The sequence below is a fragment of the Podarcis filfolensis genome (assembly GCF_964270895.1).
Source record: "Podarcis filfolensis genome assembly, chromosome: 17".
Classification (NCBI taxonomy): Eukaryota; Metazoa; Chordata; class Lepidosauria; order Squamata; family Lacertidae; genus Podarcis; species Podarcis filfolensis.
In genome coordinates this window covers 3848029-3866587 of record NC_139621.1, presented here as the reverse complement: position 1 = coordinate 3866587, position 18559 = coordinate 3848029, and the positions used below count along the sequence as shown (strand labels likewise).

At 48.6% G+C, this 18559-nt stretch overlaps 1 protein-coding gene and 1 long non-coding RNA gene across 2 annotated transcripts in view; one reads left to right on the top strand and one right to left on the bottom strand.

The window, feature by feature from the left end:
* The window catches only part of BCAP31 (B cell receptor associated protein 31), a 39691-nt gene extending 25779 nt beyond the window's left edge, over window positions 1-13912 (top strand). The window contains exons 6-8 of the mRNA XM_083592487.1: window positions 3892-4018; window positions 7747-7847; window positions 13207-13912. Coding sequence (XP_083448613.1) covers window positions 3892-4018; window positions 7747-7847; window positions 13207-13245 — 267 coding nt within the window. The 3' untranslated portion in view covers window positions 13246-13912. The remainder of the gene's footprint in view (window positions 1-3891; window positions 4019-7746; window positions 7848-13206) is intronic.
* On the bottom strand, window positions 13373-18251 carry LOC310752391. Its single transcript, XR_014542934.1, has 2 exons — window positions 16736-18251; window positions 13373-14762 (listed from the first exon to the last, which is right to left on the bottom strand). It is a non-coding gene; the product is annotated as an uncharacterized lncRNA (long non-coding RNA).
* Window positions 18252-18559: the final 308 nt, after the last annotated feature.

Here is an 18559-nt window from a genome sequence, read left to right as displayed (position 1 = left end):
GGATTTCTACCTTTTCAGATTGTCACAGGAGAGCTGGAATAATGTGTTGTAGCTGGTGGGAAGCAATTACACAGCCTTTGAAGTTGGTTGACGGAATAGTGTCATCCTGCAAAACACAGGCATGAGCAGATGCACACTTTCTACATCTCCATATAACGGCTGCAGAACACGAGGGAGGATATTTTTAGGTTGCCATTTTGAAAGCAGTTTAAATTTAAGAATCCATGCATGTTGTAACTTCTGTGAAAGGAGATTCAGTGGCCCTTGAAGTGGCAATGGAGCAGTTGTATGTGCGACACAGTTGAATATTTGTGTATTTTGAATCTCGTTTCTCTCTGTGTATATATATATATATATATATATAGAGAGAGAGAGAGAGAGATGTGGTATACAACATGAGAATAAAATCAACAAAATGTCCATGAAAGCATAAACACAGATAAAACACCAGTAAACCCTGATTTGTTAAAAAAGAGAATTCATATTACAAAGATCTGGCTTAGAATGGTATGGTTTTCAAAAGACCTCTGGGCTAGTTCCTGCGAAACATCTACTGGCAGGGAGTTCCACAGGGCAGCGCCTGCGCCACTAAAGGTTTGGTCCCTTTTACTTGAGCAGTGGAGAGAAGCAAGGGGTTTCCAGAAATGGAGGGCGCAGGATATAAACACGCTTGAGGGCATTAAGAATAGCCTTGCTGGATCCGGCTACCCAGGAGGACTCCCCTGCTCAGCGCCTGAGGGCCCCAGTCCTGCCACTCACCAACTGGCCTACGGCGGGGCTTGACGGGCTCCGTAAAGGACTGCTGGCGCTGCTGCTGGGCAGAGAGGGCTCCGTTTTTCTTTTTTTAATTGCTGTTTTTTTTACCTATGTCATTTCAAACTGATATTAATGCTGTAATCTTAGTTTTAGATTTTGATTTATGTGGAAATTGTTTTCCATTTGGTTGTGTATTTTTGATGTGGTTTACAGTGGTACCTTGGGTTACATACGCTTCAGGTTACATATGCTTCAGGTTACAGACTCCGCTAACCCAGAAATAGTGCTTCAGGTTAAGAACTTTGCTTCAGGATGAGAACAGAAATCGTGCTCCGACAATGTGGCAGCAGCAGGAGGCCCCATTAACTTAAGTGGTGCTTTAGGTTAAGAACAGTTTCAGGTTAAGAACAGACCTTGGGAAGGAATTAAGTACTTAACCCGAGGTACCACTGTATTTATTGTTTATGACTTTTGTAATTATGTAAATCTTGTCATGTTGTAAGCCGCCCTGGGCATTGTTTTTAACTGTGGAAAGGTGGCATACAAATAAAATGATGATGATCTCACAACCAGATGCTTTTTGGAAGTCCAAAAGCAGGACCTGAGCACAGCAGCAGTCTCTCTGGACGCCTGGCTCACTGCCTCTGTTGGTGGAGGTAGAATGTAGACATTGTGGCTTTGATAGGCTCCATTCTCCATGAACTTGTCTTTTAAAACCACCCAGGTTGGTGGCTGTCAATGCACCTTGTGGTAGCGGATTCCACAGTTTTAACTGTTCTGTGTGAAGAAGCGCTTCATTCTGGTCTGTGCTGATTTTCCACCCAGCTTCAGTTGCTATCGTGTCGTGCGCCACAGGCTTGGGCATCTCTGCTCTGAAGGTCTTGTATAACATTTTTTCTATACATAGCATTGCTAATGTCAGGCTGTCGCTTTTGTGCCTGTCATGCCAGTGCCTGCAATCACAACTGCTTCTTCTCATATAAGACGAACCATGATTGGAGAAAGCTTATGCAAACCGCCCCCCCCCCCCGGAGGCTCAGTTTGAGGATGAAAGATTCTCCTCCTCACACCCCCCATGCCTTGTCTCTTCAGCAGCCATTTCTCTCTTCCAAAATCTCAGGTTTCTCTTTGCCTAGTAAAATGTCCCCTTTTCTGTCCTGGGCTTATCCAGCTCCCTTTGAGCTGGCCAGAAGCAACGTCTGTTGTTTTATACACTCGCGGTTGGCATTTCCAGGGGTGTGTAGGCAGTATGCCTATTGTTTGACTGGTTATTATGGGATACTTTCCTTCAGGGATTTTTTCCAAAGTAAGAAATGTTAGGAGAACGACAGGATTCAGGGTGGCTTTTCATATGCATCAAAAAAGGGAGAAAGTGATAGGATGGAAATGAGGTGGCTGGGAAGTTTGTGGAACATGGCAGGCGAGTCTCTCAGCTAATCCAACCACAGGCTGCGCGCGAGAGGCAGCTGTCTCCCTGCTCCTTGGAGGCAAAAGGATTTTGGTGGGAGCTGCTGCCTGGCAATAGGAAAGGGCGAGAGCCTAAATCATCCCAGTTGAAAAACTTTCGTAAGCCACTTCTTGAGAGCACCTCCGGGCTATAAAGCAAGATATAGGTACAGTGGTACCTCGGGTTAAGTACTTAATTCGTTCCGGAGGTCCATTCTTAACCTGAAACTGTTCTTAACCTGAAGCACCACTTTAGCCAATGGGGCCTCCTGCTGCCACCAGAGCATGATTTCTGTTCTCATCCTGAAGTAAAGTTCTTAACCTGAAGCACTATTTCTGGGTTAGCGGAGTCTGTAACCTGAAGCGTATGTAACCTGAGGTACCACTGTATTTCAAATGGGGCATTTGTTGTGTGAAAATGAAATTGCCCAGGGTCCTCCGATAGGTAGACCCCAGATCAAATCTTGCTTCATCCATGAGATTCCTGGTTGGTCTTGGGCAAGCCTCACTCTTAAGCTTCCCCATTCTCATATGAGGATTGTTTGTGCAGTGGTGTAGCAGGGGTTGCCAGTGCCTGGGGCCACGCACAGGGGTGGGTGGGAAGGAGGGAAACGGATGCATGTGCATTCAACTGCCTAACGGCATCGTGCCACCCAGGAGATCACAGAGAGATGTAGAGTCATTCCATTATCTGGAGAGGTCACTTCCTGAGTTGCATGGAAAAGCCGTTTTCAATGGAGCCCAGTGATGGAAGCATGCAGCTGTAATGAGGCAGCACCTGGTGTTGAAATTTTGTGCCCGGGGTGTCTGCCCTTGTGGACCCCCCCAATGCTAAACCACTGCATCTGTGTTTGCAAATTTGATGGCTCTGCATACTTGATGACTTGGTTGCTAAGCCATGCATTACTGCAGCAGGAAGGGCCCAGTCCTTGACCTTCAAAGCACGAGGACAGGGATTTTGCCCCTTGCCCAAGGTTCAGCCTCAGAGTAGGAGAGGGGTAGGGGCATCGTCACTATAGTTCTTCTCCTCTTGGGAAGCCCAGCATCAAATGGGTACCAGTTTCTGCGAGGTTTCTAGCTCTCAGGTTGGAAGGAAACATGGAGACTTGTCATGCTCAGCAGATGTGTGTTTGCCATGCCAAGGGAAATTGTAGACCTCTGAATGTCATGCTGACCATCCCTTTAGAGCAGAAGTTTTCAACCTTTCTGAGCCTGTGGCTCCCTTAAACAACTGCATTCTTTCTGTGGCACACCTGTGGGGCTCAGGAGCCCAGTTATGTCACTCCTTGTCTGCAGTGCTGGCAGTTTCTCAGCCTTTTTCAAACACCCTCCCTTGTGGAGTGTTCCCTCAGCCTCCTCTCCTCTCCCTCTCCTTGGGAGTCCTCCAGGGAGCCGCTGCTGCCGCCCCTGGTCTCCGAGCTAAAGAGGAATCCCAAAATTGCTTCTTTGGATTCTGCAATAGTGGTTTGCCTATCTAGTATTTTTGGCTGTGTCAACTGTCCTAGAAATGGGTTGACACTGAAGTTTTGCAAGGTAGGTTAGAGAAAAGGGTCAGGAGAAAAGCCAGCTGACCACGTACAGGACAGGGGTTTGTCTGTACACACACATTAAGTCTTGTGTCAAGCTATTTCTCATTGATGGATTGATTTCTCCTGTGTCCTCTAACCTTCTCTCCTTCTTCTCATTCAGCAACTGCAGCAAGCAGGGGTGAAAATAACAGATCTGGACACCAAAGGCGCTGGAGGTGAAGAAGAGAGTAAAGCACTGCAGGGTGAAGTGAAAAAACTGAAGGATGAGCTGGCCTCCACAAAGAAAGGTGAGAGACTTGGTGGAGTATGTTTAGCGCATGCCCCCTCCAGTCCTGGCTGTAAAATGACCCTGTGTGGTAGATGCCACTGCCCAGTAACTTATAGGGAAAGGGCATGACCTATTAGAGACCCTGGACTATCCCTCTCCCCCCACATCCCAGTTGTGTACAGCTGGATCATCCGGGCTAGATGCCGACGAAAGGGTGATACACCATCTATTTATACTTCTAGAACTGTACAGCCATGCGCCTTCCTCATGTACAATCTCAGAATTCTGTCCCCCCCTCCTCTCTCCTGCTTAAAAATACTTCACTTGGCACCAGACTTTGGGAATAGATGGACTGAGCCCTGAAGAGTTTGTTTGTAAACACTTTGGTTCTCTATAGTTGTGAGGATGCTCTTTTCCTTGCTCTACAAAGCAATGTCCAACTCTGGAATTGGTCTCTTTAGTTATTGAAAAGAGAAATGATGATGGGGACCACTAATTGGTGCACTCAGTTCTTCAAATCTGAATGTTTGGGCACTGCACACACTGGCAGTCCCAGCCTGATGACCAGTGCCCAGGCATGGTGGGAGTCCAGCAGAACCACAAATTCTCCATTCCTCTCTCTCCTGTCCCAGTTGACATGCAGCATAGGCTGATGTAGCGCCACTTGCTCACATTGGTCCTAGGTAGCCTTCTGCGAAGTGGTTGATTCTGGCAGCAGTGTAGGTGATGCTGCTCTGAGCTGTGGCGCACAGTCAAGTGGAAAGTTCTCCTGCATAAGCCCCACTGTAATGGGTGGGAGATGTGTGAGAGCACAGTCACTTGGTGGGAAGGGAATGCTGCTGTTTGGTGCTGTCGGCACCATGCTTCACCACTGCTAAACCCTTCCCTCCTGTCCTTGTGTCTCCTCCACAGTCAAATGTATTTATTTCTTTGATTCAATTGATGAATTGCTTCCCATAAAATATCTTGATCTGATTTCGCAGTAAAGACAATCAAACAATTCTGTATGTAAACTATTTTATACTGGCAAGCTCATACCCAACAATGATTGGGAATGCTAAGAAACGTCATCAAATTGAGTGCAATTTTGAAATCAGTGGTTAAAATCCACACTGTTTTGTAAGATTCAGCCTGCCATCTTGATTCAGATTGGCATCCAATAGATGAAAAACCCGTTACTTGACCTCAAGAACCATAATGCAAAATTGGATTACGGCATCTTCACAGTGTCCAGATGCATAGGAAGCAGACAAACGATTTTCCAGGTGTCCTCCAAGAAAATTGTTTGTATGTCTACTATAATTGTTTGTATAGTAGATACGCAAACAATTTAAAACCAATTCTGTTTGTGAAAAGAACTCCAACTCCAATACAACTCCAACTCCAAATAAATGTTGCAAGCTTTTTTAGGGTAGCAGGGCAGGGTCTTTGCACATTACTCTAAAACCTTGCAATGACATAATGGGATACTCTCTCCCCTCATGCTGCATGTGTTTGAAAACACACACACACACTCGGGGAGGGGGGGCTACAGTTCTCAGTTGCAGTATCAACCAGTCTGAGCAGCTTCTCCAGGGCTCATTTCCAGAGCTGGCAAACTAGAGGGGTTGACATCAGTGCTGGAGGAATCCTGGAGCTGGGAAGTTTTGGGTGTCAATTGCCCTTCCGACCTTCTCAGTTCTTGGTGGGCTTGTGTAACATTCCCAGCTTCTCTTTGACTCCCCCTTCCCCATGTGAATGGCACAGTGGCCAGGCAGGACTGTAACTGGTTGTGTACTGTGCAACACCAGCCACACAAGAAGTGCTCAATATACCTTTGTTTGTTGGATTATTTAAGGTTCTTGAATTATTATTTTGTGGCTCAGATTTCTTTCTTTGGGGGGTGCAGGGGGTGTTTGGCTGGGCATGCCTGGGCTGAACTGATCTCTTGTCTCTTCTTCCAATGTGCCCTCTTTTTTATTGCTGTTGTAAGGGGTGCTGCGTTTTGTTCCTTCTCTCCAGTCTAACACCCAAATGGTCTTATTGTTAAGCCACAGAAAAGCTGCCAAATTTGGCACAACTTGTTCTTCTGGCCCAGAAGCCCTTTGTTTCTTTAGCACAGTGGTCCTCCGCAAGGGAAGTGTCCCATGTGCTGGATCAGGCCAATGGCCCATTTATTTCAGCATCCTGTTCTCTCAGTGGCCAACCAGATGCCTGTGGGATGCCTGAGTGCAACAGCAGCCCTCTCCCCTATTGTGATTTCCAGCAACTGGCAATGGAAGTGAAATGGCCATGATGGCTAGCGGTCATTGATAGCCTGATCCTCCACAAACTTGTCTCATCCTCTCTTAAAGCTGTCCAAGATTGTAGCCATCACTACTTCTCAGGGGAAATAATTCAATAGCTTAACTATGTGCTATTTGAAGCCAGTGAGGAAAGTGAAGGAAGGAGCATCTTCCAAATTTTCTCTGAGTCCTCCTTAAGGAGCCTCAAAGCCTTTCAGGTCTGCATCTGATAGAAACCAGCCTTAGGTGACCCTCTCTTCCAGTGATGTTAATGCTATCATGGGATGTGCGCCAGTTGCTCTCTGACTGTCTGCATCCGGAGCCTTGAAGTGCAGGAAGTGCAGCTTGCATTTGGCGCCAAATGCAAGCTTCAGAATGGATCCAGTCCCAGAGGGGCTTGCACTTGGCACACTAAATTTAAATTCACGACCACGAGCTCTACTTTCGGCAGGGATTGGCTCTGCTTGGAAAACTCTGCTATGCCGTTGATGGCCAACATGCAAAATGCCCTGAATGCAAGCTCCTCTTGCCAAGGAGCAACTGAGAGTTCACCTTTAGGCTCCCAATTGTTCCTTTGCAGATATGGCTTTACCTGCACCACACCTGAAGTCATAGGTGACTTCAGGTGTGGCAGAAACTGCCCAATTAGGGCCTCTGGTGGCTCTGATTTATTATGTGGGCTGGAGGTTCCCCTCCCATGATAGGTTGTAGGAATCTTAAGAAGCAGAACTGGAAGTGACTCAGGGAATTGTTTGGGTTAGGGTTCTGGTTCTCCGCTCCCGCAATAAAACACTGGTGAATGTTAGAGGTGATTTGGACCAGGGAGCACAGTCCTAATTCAGAACAAAAATTTGGATAAGAGCTTATTGAGAATAGTTGAAATGTGCTTGTAGTGACATGATCCAATCGGTTATTTCAGGCTTGCCTAGTACTAATTACACTCTAGAACCACCATCTTTGAGCATTACTTTTTAAAATTCTGTCTATGCTGGTGGTCAAGCACAAACCCTGCAGTGGGCAAAGTGGCAATTGAGAAGCAGCCTAGCTTATTGTCCAGTGATCTCAACTTTGAAGACCAAGAGGGAAATAAGTGGCTAAGCTTTATAGCATCCTCATTTGATAGCCACAGCTGATGGGAACATGGCTGCAGCCACCTTAAGTTATTTTGTAAACTGTCCTATGATCTTTGGATCAAGGCAGGCATACAATTTTTATTAAGTAAGTGCTAGAAATCAAGCTACTCACCTCAGTCCTTTCATGGAGTTGGAAGTCAGAGGAATGAACTTGGTGGAAGATCACAGCTCCTCCTCTGATCCAAAAGTCTGTGGTTTTCTATTCATGGAAAACCAGGATCTGCAGTGATCCATTTTTTACACACAGACACATGCATGTGACTTGGCTTGCTGTTGCCTGATTATCTGGGTCAGTTGGGATGTGTGGAGATTGCTCTAACCTGTGCTTTTCTTCCCCCTTTACCCCCCAGCCCTGGAAAAGGCAGAGAACGAGGCCCTGGCTATGCGCAAACAGGCTGAAGGACTCACCAAGGAGTATGACAGACTGATGCATGAACACACCAAGCTCCAGGTGCCGGGGAGGGAAGTGGGGTTGCAAATATCTGTTCTGAGGTGGGAGGGAGTCAAGAGGGGCCTGGCTGGCACCTGCATGAGGCAGCTGTTGTGTCTGGCTGGACTATTCCAAAACTCTAAAAACCGGTCCTCTCCCTGGCTTCTACAGGTTCCAGCTTGAGTTGGTGTTTTGCTCCAGGAAGAGCAGTGGTGTTTGTGTTCTAGGGCAGGGCAAGAAGAAGGCAGTGGTGGTGGCGTGATGAGGGGTTTGGGGCTCAAAAATCCTTTAAAAAAAGAAAAAGAGAGAGAGTGTTTGTCCCATGAGTACTGTGGCTGCTCTGGGAATGTGAGGGTCGTCGATGCCAGCCTTCCCCAGCCTGGTGTCCTTCAGATATTGTTGGTCTACAGTCCCCATCATCCCTAACCATTGGCCAGGCTGGTTTGGGCTGGTGGGACCCCAAGAAGATCTGGAGGACACCTGGTTGCAGAAGGCCCATCTGCTTGGTTTTAAGAGAAGGAAGCTTCTTGGTCTTCCTCTTTTCCCCAGCTTGGGGGGGGGGGGGCTCCTCATTCCAGCCTTCACTTGAGTGTCCTGTGGACATTCTTCCTTGAAAGAGAGGTGGCTTCCCAGTTACCAGAATGCATAAATAAGGGAAGAATGGGGTGACTCTCGAGAAGTAAGGTTTCGGCTGCGGTCGGCCCTTACAATGGTTGAGAGGGAGGCACCCCAAGTAGAACCTCATTTTTTCTTGCCCTGTGCTTTGTTCCTTGTTGGATTTAAGCTGTGTGGGTGGCGGTGAGTCCAGCAGGCTCACTACTGCTGGGCAAAGCCAGTTTTGTGAACAAATCTTCCTCCAGATGAGGGCAGCTGGGGAGTCTTCTGAAGTTTCGGCTGTAACTGAAAATAAATGTGTGTCTTGCCGTTGTTCAAGCTTTCAGGGAAAGCAGGAGCTGTGTCCCTGCTGCTTATAGTCCTACAACCCATGATTACCTCCTCAGGGGTGTGCTCTCTTCCCCCACCCCCACCCCTTGCACCCCAAACCTTTTGACTGTGCATCAGATATCCTTAAAAGTTAGCAAGAGCCTTCCACAAGTTCTGGAATCTTGTTGCTGGCAGTCTCTACCTTCAAGAACATACATCCTTCCAGTCCTTGAATGTGTTGCTGGCGGTTTCACATTTGTGCATGCAGTGGGTGCTTCTGAACCTCCCCCTTCTCAGGGTCCCCCGAAAGTCGCTACCCCTGTAGCAGGAAGAAAGGAGTAGTCGGTCTTTTATTTTTTGGGTGTGCGTGTGTGTGATTATGTTGATGAGTTGCTTTGGTACATTAATGGAGGTTCTTTCTGCATTCTTAAGGGAGGGCTTTGAATCTGTTGGATTACAGCTGTCTTCTGCCGCAGACCCGCCTTCTCTCCTACCCTGTGTCACTGGTTGGCTAGGTTTAAATGGCCAGCCCACAACAAACACAGCATACACACACACGTATAAAAATAATCCAGCTTTCGTTGCCAGGGTAACCTAATCTGCACACAGTGGCTGAGAGAAGCTGCCCAGCCTTGGTTGCGGGTTTTTTACTCCAGCCTCTCCCATTCGCGGAGTACCAGCCAGGGGGAGGATCCTGGCAGCGCCTGGGAATCCTGCCCGGTAAACAACCCTCCACGTTTCTCTCTGCACGTAAGCAGCAGGTCACAAGACGCTGCCTCACCTGGGAGCTAATAACAGGTGGGCGGGGAGGAACAATGCTGGGCCTGGCACCAACTCAAGGAAGTGCGGAAGGGGCTGGGCCCCTCACTGCTCGGGTTTTAAAACAAGACTTGAGGCAGCACTGCCTGCAAAGATGTGGAGGCTGCTTTTCTTTTCCCCAGGCTGGACTTAAACTCAGGAGTGAAGGACTATATACAAGTTCATTAACAGCAGTTTGGGACTGGGATAGTGATGTCTGGTTCATAGCTGTCAACTTTCAGATTTGAAAATAAGGGATCAGCAGCCTCACCTGTCCTAGGGACAGTCTACGGGATATCTAACAATCTGGGAAGCAGCAGGAAATGGCGCTGGAATAAGGGAATTTCCCGCAAAAATAGGGAAAGTTGACAGCTATGGTCTGTTTATCAGAGGTGGGAAACCTCAGGAACTGCCTCCCAACTATTGTTTGGGACCAAATGATATTTTCTAGTAGATATTAGGAGGAGGTTTCTCTGTGTGTCACCGTCCTCTCCAGAAGCTTACTGGCAATTCTTTGGAGTTCGGAAAATATCCCCCCCCCCTTCAGTCACAATCTTGTGATGGCCCCCTTCCCAAATCCCATGCTTAACCAGCCCCTCTTGTTATCCAAGGCTGCGTACACACCTTGCGTTTAAAGCACATGGCTTCCCCCAAAGCATCCTGGGGACTGTGGGTTGTCATCGGCACTGGGAATCGTAATTCTGTGAGGAGTAAACTACAGCTCCCAGGATTCTTTGAGGGGATCTCTGTGCTTTCTTTGTATGGTGTGTCCACAGCCATAGTCCCCACTGGGCATTCCAGGAAGCCTCCCTTGGGGAATGCACCTGATCGCTTGCACAGTTCTCCCATAGCTTGTGACCGAGGGCTTGCCCCTTTCGCTCTAGAAGTCTGCAGTTGGGGAGGGTGGTTCTGGAAGGCTTGACTGGGCTCCAGACAGTTCGTATGAGCCGCGTCTTCTGCGTTTTGCTTGCTCTCTGCTCCATGGTGGAGCTTGGGTGGGTTGGACAGGGACAGCAACCGCCTCTTCTTTCTTAGTCTTAGGATGATAAAAAAAAAGAAAGTTTCAAGGTTCTGTTGTAACCCATGCTGAGTAAGCCTGCTGCCTCCAGGGCTTCATTACCCCCCACGCAGCATCTTTCTGGATTGCAATGGGCGTTGCTCTGAATATCCTCATTCCAATCCCTTCTCATCCCCATGCTCCCTTCAGCCCACAAGCCCTTACTGAGCTCTGTCTTGGCTTCGCCTGTGTGCTGCAACCACCTGCTTTCCCCCTCCCCTCCCCAGAGCTGGTGGGATCCGGCTGCCAAGACTCAGTAACCGTGTGCCTTGCCAGCCGCTTAAAAATAGGACCTCGGTGTTGCTGCTATTCTGATGGCTCTGCAGGGTGGCACTGCTGAGGAATGGCACCCTCCTGCTTCTAAAGCGCCAGTGTGCCTTTGGGTACCTAGGCAAGCAGAGATGTCCTTGCCCTGCGAGGAGGAGGAGGAGGAGGATAGGGACCTTTCCAGCTACTCACATGCCCTTGAGCATTGTTCCTGGGTGGTGATTGGAGGCTCTCATGTTGGCCTTTCCTTAAGGCTGCCTTCCCCAACCTGGTGCCCTCCCATGAGCCCCAGCACAGCCTTCTAGAAGGCACCAGGATGGGGAAGGCCATGTTGAGGAGGTGTGGGTGCAAACAGCAGCATTCTCGGCTGGTGTCTTGGGAACTCTGTTCGAAGCATGTTTTCGAAGGGAGGGGAGAACTAAGTGGCGGCAAATGCTAAACAGTGCGTGGGAACTCCTCTCTGCAGTGAGGTATCCTGCTGAGCTAATATTTCACGCACAGCTCTTTGTCTTTGCTACCATCATACCCCAAAGCACCCTGTACTGTGGGCTGGCATGGTTCACTCTATATACTGTTGAGCTTCAGCCCCAGCCAGCATCACCAAAGGTCAGGGATGATGGTCCCCTGTACAGGGTGCTGATAGACTGCTCTGCATCTTGCCCAGACATCAAAATTAGGGGTGCATTGGCCTTTCTGCTCTACTTAAGTTGAGCACTACCGCAGCCCTTCAAAGGGAGAATTTGCAGGGTGGAGGGTGAGGAGGAGGAAGACTGGATTCTGAATGGGCAGCAGAATCCAGGACGGTATCTGAACCTGTGTTAGCTGGCGATTTCTGGCATCTGCTTAGCTTGGTAGGAGTGTTGTGGGTCGTAGCTACTGTTAGTTTGTTTTGCTCATGCAGCTATTTGCCTTCGTGGCCATTCTGGGCAGCTTTCTCCAGGTTGCATTCGTGTAGGGAGCTGGGTGGTCTTCCCCGTCCTTGGGCTGTGTAAGCAGATCCCTCCCCTTGGGTAGGATTGCAGTGCTAAGGGCTGACTAGTTGGCAGAGAGGCAGAATGTTGCTACTGCAGCTGCTGTCCCTCCTAGACAATTGAGCTCTGCACTTGGGCACAGGATAGAATTGCATTGAAGTCCCTGGCCATCTGTGGAGGCAGGGGGGGGGGCAGCAATTCTGCTAAGGCAAAACTGTATTTTCAGAAGGACTGTTGAGAATGCCTATTTGCCCCTCAAGTTGCCATTACTGCATGGAGTAGCAGAAGAGGGCTATACCTAAGATGATATCCTTTCAGCCATGTGGCTCAGTCTGGTGGAATTTGTGGACATGTATGTGTCTCAAGATGCCTGGGGCTAAGACTGAGCTATGAATGGGGAAGTCACCTGAGCCATAAATTCACAAGGCAGCCTCTCTCTCAACATGCAAACAGCCTTGATTTTTGAGCATCCTTAACTGGTCAGGGTAGGGAATCGCCACTGGCTGCTGTGGAAATACATTCACAGAAGCTGCCTTTCATGTGGCTGGTGCACACACTGACCAGCGTTAGGCATGTACAGCACAGAAGCAAAGCAAATGCAGCAGCCTTGAATGATGTGCCTAAGAATGAGCAGCTTATGACCTTGCAGAATACAAAGGACAATGGCTTGAATGGAGATATTGCGTCATCGGCCAGCAGGGAGTCAAATCTGTTGTGTACATTTGGGCATGCAAGGCCTTGTGACTTGCAATAAGCAATCTGCCTGAAATGACAATGGACTTGTAGTTCGCTTTCTGCTGCAAAGTGTCCACTTGCTACCTTGCTCTGCTGTCTGCAGAGTTCTGTGAAACTCCAAATCCAAAACTATGTGTCTGCCTTATCCTGCAAAAGTAACAAGCGCAGCATGTGGCAAAGGACAATAAGGGATTTTGTTTCCTGGGAATATTCACTTAAAGCTGATTTCCAGGCCATAATGGCAGCAACACATGCCTGGAAGTGTGTGTTTGCTGTCCTCTCAGAAGCCAAAGGCGATGACGGAATGAGAGTTCTGTGGCTTGAGCTGTGGGGCCCTTAGTGCACTGCATAACTTCTGGCTCCTCCCCATAACCAGCACAAAAACAAACCACTTGCAGAATTCAGTGTTATTTACTCGGCTGCAGCTTCTGAAAAGGGGACGGGGCGGGGGGGGGAAGCATGGGGAAGCAAGACAACTGTCCCTAAAGCGTGTAAAATGGAGAAGTTAACTGTGGTAAGCCACTTTGCACTGGCTTGTCCAAAACGTGGCTTAAAAATACAGTTGAATGAAACAATTCTCCTCTTATATAACGCCATGTTGTTCCCCCACCCTCCTTGTTTCTCCCAGGAGGCCTGCGATGGACCAAGAGACAAGAAAGAAGAATGATTCCCCTGCTGCATATTGGTGGTTCTGGCCAGTCTCCACCTGGTTGCTGTACACTCATGTTTTTCATGGGGCTGGGGGCAGCCTAGCTGAGCCCCCTCCCCTCACTTTCTGGGCATAGGTTTGGGTGATCTGTTCATCCACCATTATTTGCTCCTTCCCCATCCTGCACCCCCCTTCAGTGATATAGCTTTTGAGTGGACTGCTAACTCTCTTTATCCTTGTGCCCCTGCCCCCCCCCCAATAAAGAGACTGGATGTGAACTTACCAGAACAATACTGCTGCTTGACTGTTTCTCACAGGTGGAGGAGAGGAGGAAGACAAAGTCTGTCTCTCTGGGGAGGCAGTTGGGCCTGGGCTACCAGGGCCAGAAGCCTTTCATGGTGGCGAGGGTTGGCTGGGTCTATTTCAGCATGTGCTCTAAGGCTGTCCTGCTGTCTTTTAGCTGCACTTGCTCCCCCAGACTCTGGGTAGTTTCACTTACTCCATCCAAAGCCTGAAGGGAGCATGAGTGGAGCATTATGTGTGGTGCTTATGTGCTCCTGTTGATACCATCTGGCTGTGATGGGGAAGATCTCCCCGTGTCCGTAATCTCTGTATTTTTTTTATAATATATATTAAGGACAAGGTGTCTGTACAAAGCTTCTCATTAAAACTCTGGTAGAACAAAGCTTTCAGTGTGGCCTCTGAGTGAAATGGGGGTAATGGATTAAAAAAAACAGAGCAAGGGGAAATTGATCTTGTAGTCCTGAATTCTGTGTTCTGGATTAATGAAGAGCGGGGGATGTTTGGGTTCTTCTGATGGGCTAAACCGAAAGCCCCACCCCCGTTGACTTGTTTCTGTGGCCAAAAAATGCCTGCCTTCTGGTCTGCTGGCTCCAGAGTCCCACCCTGGTTACGGTCAAGGTTCTGGTCTTTGTCCTTTTGCACTCAACTTCCGCCTCCTAAGGTCTGCCAAGGACTTGAGCAACAAGCTGCTACTGTGTCCAGTGCCTCACTTGGTGCCAAAACCATGGCCACAGAAGGAACGCAGCTTGTGTCTGTAAGTGGTTTTCCTGGGCAAAGAGAACAATGCACTTAAAAAAAAGGAAAAAAGTGAAGAGGGAGCAGGATTTGAGGGAGGAGCGAGTGGAGATGGAATAAAGGAGTGCTAGGGAAAGCGTCCCCCCCCCCCCCCGGAAGAAAGGAATAGTTTGAAGAATTAAGCTGAGGAAGTAGAAGGGTTCTGAAAGAAAGAGAAGAAAGCTGCATGGTCAGGAGTTGCCACACAGATGACAAGGGTCTTCAGGATGAGGGACAGAAAGAGACTCAGAGCGCTTGTGCCTCAAACATGCAAGGAGCAGGATGGCTCAGTCATCCTTGAGGCAGATGCAATAAAGCTAAAGGCCTCCCCCCCCCCCAATGGGTCAGAGGAGAGGTCCTGCTTAACCCCTCGCTAGCACTAGGTGTTTTTGCAGGGGAGAGCGTGTGCCTCCTTGATTTTCTTGATGGCTTGCAGACTGACGCTTTCCTCTTCAGTGCTGTAGGACAAGTGAAGAAGGGGTGTGTGTAAAGAGAACACGAAAAGCCCTGCTGGATCAAGAGCCTGTGGCTGGCCAGGTCCTCCTGGAAAGCCAGAAGCTGGACATGAAAGGAACCTCTCCCTCCCCCCACCCTGGTGGCATGCGGTGAAATTTCTTGTAGGGAAACAGTTGGGACCAGAGGCTCCGGCTTGTGAGGGTGATGGCGGAAATGTCACCTGCATGAACATCACACCTCTCTAAGCCGGGCAGAAGTTTCCCGGGCTTTGGGAAGGAGGCGTCAGACTTTCAATACTTAAATACAGTGGTACCTCTGGTTGCGAACGGAGGCCCGTTTGCAACATGAAAAGAGCGCAGCCTGAAGCGCTGTATCTACGCAGGTGCAGATTTAGCGCTTCTGCGCAGGTGTGAGCAGCAAAACCTGGAAGTAACCCTTTCCGGTACTTCCCAGTCGCTGCGGGACGTGACATGAAAGAACGTAACATGAAGCAAACGTAACGTGAGGTATGACTATACTGTGCTCTAATTTACCAGGAACATTCAGGGGACTAGCCTAGTCTCCATAGTCCACTGACTGCATGCCACTGCTTCCCCTCAAAAAACACACACACACACAGTTTGTCTCATGAAGCTGGTGCTGAACAAAGTTTCTGTGTGTCTCCCTTTGATCACTTCTGTCAGGCATCTTGGATGTATTCATTACTCCTGTTCTTGCCCTGTTTTTCTCATAACTATCATCCAAAAAACTGCCCTGTCACATCCTCCTGAAAAACCAGTGTGGCCACCGTGTTAAACTTCATTTTTGCACGAGGGAAGCAGCCCAAAGGCCATGTGGACGGCGCTACAGGTAGCTGCCCAGTCTTCCAAAGCACACAGCCAAAGTGGAAAGTTTTTGTTCTCTTTCTCTCCATCCCCCTCCCTGCCCCTAGTCTTGGGTTGGTGTTTGTGCACTGGTGGATCTGTTTTCCCAGGCCCTGCCAGGTGATTTATCATGGCGAAAGCCGGATCCTAGCCAGGAGTAACCTTTAAAACGCTCCTTGGGCAGCCTTCCTGGCAGGGCAGTTGAGAGGAGCTCTCAATCGAGGGCCTGTTCTTTCTCTCCCTGTTGAGGGTGATTCTGGCCAGGAGCCTTGGCAGGAGGGAGGGGTCCCCCTGCTTTTTTTAACGGCAGGATGTGTTTTTCCTCCCTCTCTCTGACAAAATGTGTGTTTTTAAAGAACACATTTATTGTGGACAGTGGGGAGTGGGGTTTTTTTAAACACTCTTCCCTCCACCCCCAGCCCAAAAAAGTTGGTTTTGAGCGCTGGCTTCCAGCCTCCCCAAACCCAACTTGTCTCTGTTGATTTCTCACATTCAGACCCTGAACAACTCTGTTTTGGAGCTGCCTCAACAGCTCCCCCAAATTCTTTGATGGCTGCCCCTGACAAGGAGGCTCAGTGTGGTTTGCTGCCCAGCACATAATGACAATCCCAGGGAGGAAGCAAGCCTTGAGCCCTTCTCTTCCAGCTGGCTCAGTTCCTTCTCCTCCCCTATCCCTTTTCCTAGAAATGGGAGTGTAGTTGAATGACAACACACACAGCTCCCAGAAGCTGAACCTCCAGGCTACATTTTAAATTCCCCTACTTGAATCTTGCCTCATTGTGCTGGTTGAGAGAAGGGTCATTTGCCCGCCTACCTCTTGCAACAGCTTGTTCTTGGGGGTGTGGGTGGGTGTAGGGAGCCGAAACACACCAAGGGGGCAGGTTTCTATCCCATCTCATGTTCGCTGCATCACACTTCTCAGTGCTGGCAGCTCCCTTGGCCTTCAGTTGCCCAGTTTGAGCAGGCTCAAGGCCTGGTGGCATGTGGTCCCTTATTGACATCCGCCCCTGGTGTGCATGTATGCGCCACCTGAATTTTGTGTGGTGTGTTGCTCATGATGCACAAATGTTTGCCCTAGGTCTTATTGCCCACCTCAGTTAGGCCTGCTCTACCTGCAGGCTGTTGTCTGTGTGTCTCCTGATAGTCCTGCCTGAACTGGGAATGAAGGCCAATATAGTAGATGCAAGATTCAGCTTCCTGAACATCTTTGCCCCCTCCCCACTTCTCTACGCCAAGGGTGGGCAACAAAGGTGTCCTCTAGATGTTGGACTACAACTCCTGTCATATCTGGACAATGGCCGTACTGGTTAGAGCTGAAAGGAGATGGAGTGGAAGAACATACATGTTTCTCCCTCCCTCATTTTATCCTCACAGCAATCCTGTGAAGTAAGTCAGGCTGAGAGACTCCTCACAGTGAGCTGCATGGCCGAGGGGACATTTAAAACATCTCCCTCTCAGGTCTTCGTCTGACTGTCTTAACTGGTACACTGCACTCCCTTAAGGATGAAAAACATACTTGGAGTGGTGTGGCAATTTAACACTGTCCAGCTTCTGAGCTGATATTAAATGCCAAATGGCATTCCCCCCCGCCCCCGGTTATCCCTGCAGTAATGGGCTTCTGTGGAAACAAATGGGGAAATCTGGGGCTTTATTGTATTTAACAATGGGACAGTAAAGATGGGAGTTCACAGTTTTTCAGTGGGCCTCTTCTGCAGGGGAAAATGTTTTTTTAAAATATTTATTTAAACATTTAAAAGCACAGTGCAGTTGCATGTCATTCAGTGGACCACATGTGCCAGCACACAATTGAGTACTGCAACCAAGATTTCAGGGTGGCATTTTAAGCAGAGCTGACCTTTGTTTCAAGCTGAGGGCTTTGGACTGGAAATCCCACCAACCTTGGCCTCAGCTCTAGCCTGAAGTACTACAAGTGGACTGTATTGCAGGACTGTTGTGAGGTTCTTTCAGCAGCAGCCCATGGGAAAAATTACGGCGGTTTTAGCAAGGCAATTTTCAAATGGGTACAAAACAAACTGCATTCTTGAGGTGAAACAGAACCTGAGTCAAAGCGTGAATTCCTCTCTTTGCTGCTACCTCTTGTTTATGAGCGGCTGCACTGCTGCCTAATCACAGCTGTGCTACAATCCTGGGTTCTTTTACTTCATATTATTATTATTATTATTATTATTATTATTATTATTATTATTATGTTTTATAGCTTTGAGACAGAGGAGATGGTGGCGGGAAGGTAGTCTCAGGGCCTGGTTTGGCAGCATGTAATTCTAAGCAGGCCTGGGCCTGGCCTGTGTCTGCATTGGGCGACCTGCTGGGAACCACACGGAGGCCACTTGTGAGTTCCATGATGGAAGAAAGATGGGATATAAATGTATTGAAATAAAATAGTGGGTTGTCACTCCAGTACGTCTTGTCTTTATGTGGAAACCCTGTTTCCCCAGAAACTATTGGAGAAGCTGGAGAAAGGAAAGGCAGAAAACGGTTCATGGTAGCCGTTTGGAATAATGGGATTAGGAAAAAGGCGTGTGCATTTAAAGTTTTGAAAAAGCTAGTGGTGGCAGCCATAGCCATTGGTTTCCTCATGTCTAGTTTGGCTGTCAGAGGGCTTATCTATACCTACTTTTCCTCCACGCTTTCCAGGCACTTTCATAGCCATTCCCCCCCACCCCGCCTCTTTCCAGGCTCAGGTCTGAGCTTTAAAGCTGCGTGTCTGAGCACACTTTTTTCGCCCTGCACTTTGCCCGATGAAAACCCTCCCTTTACTGCAGAAATAGACACGAAGCTTTGAAGCGTGAACCTGTGCCTGGAGAGAGCAGGGCAAAAAGTGCAAATAAGCCCAGAGTGAGGGCAAAGGCAGAGGTGTGCTGATGTGGAATTTCGACAATATTTATTTTTTGAATGGCAAGCAGTGCTTATTCTCC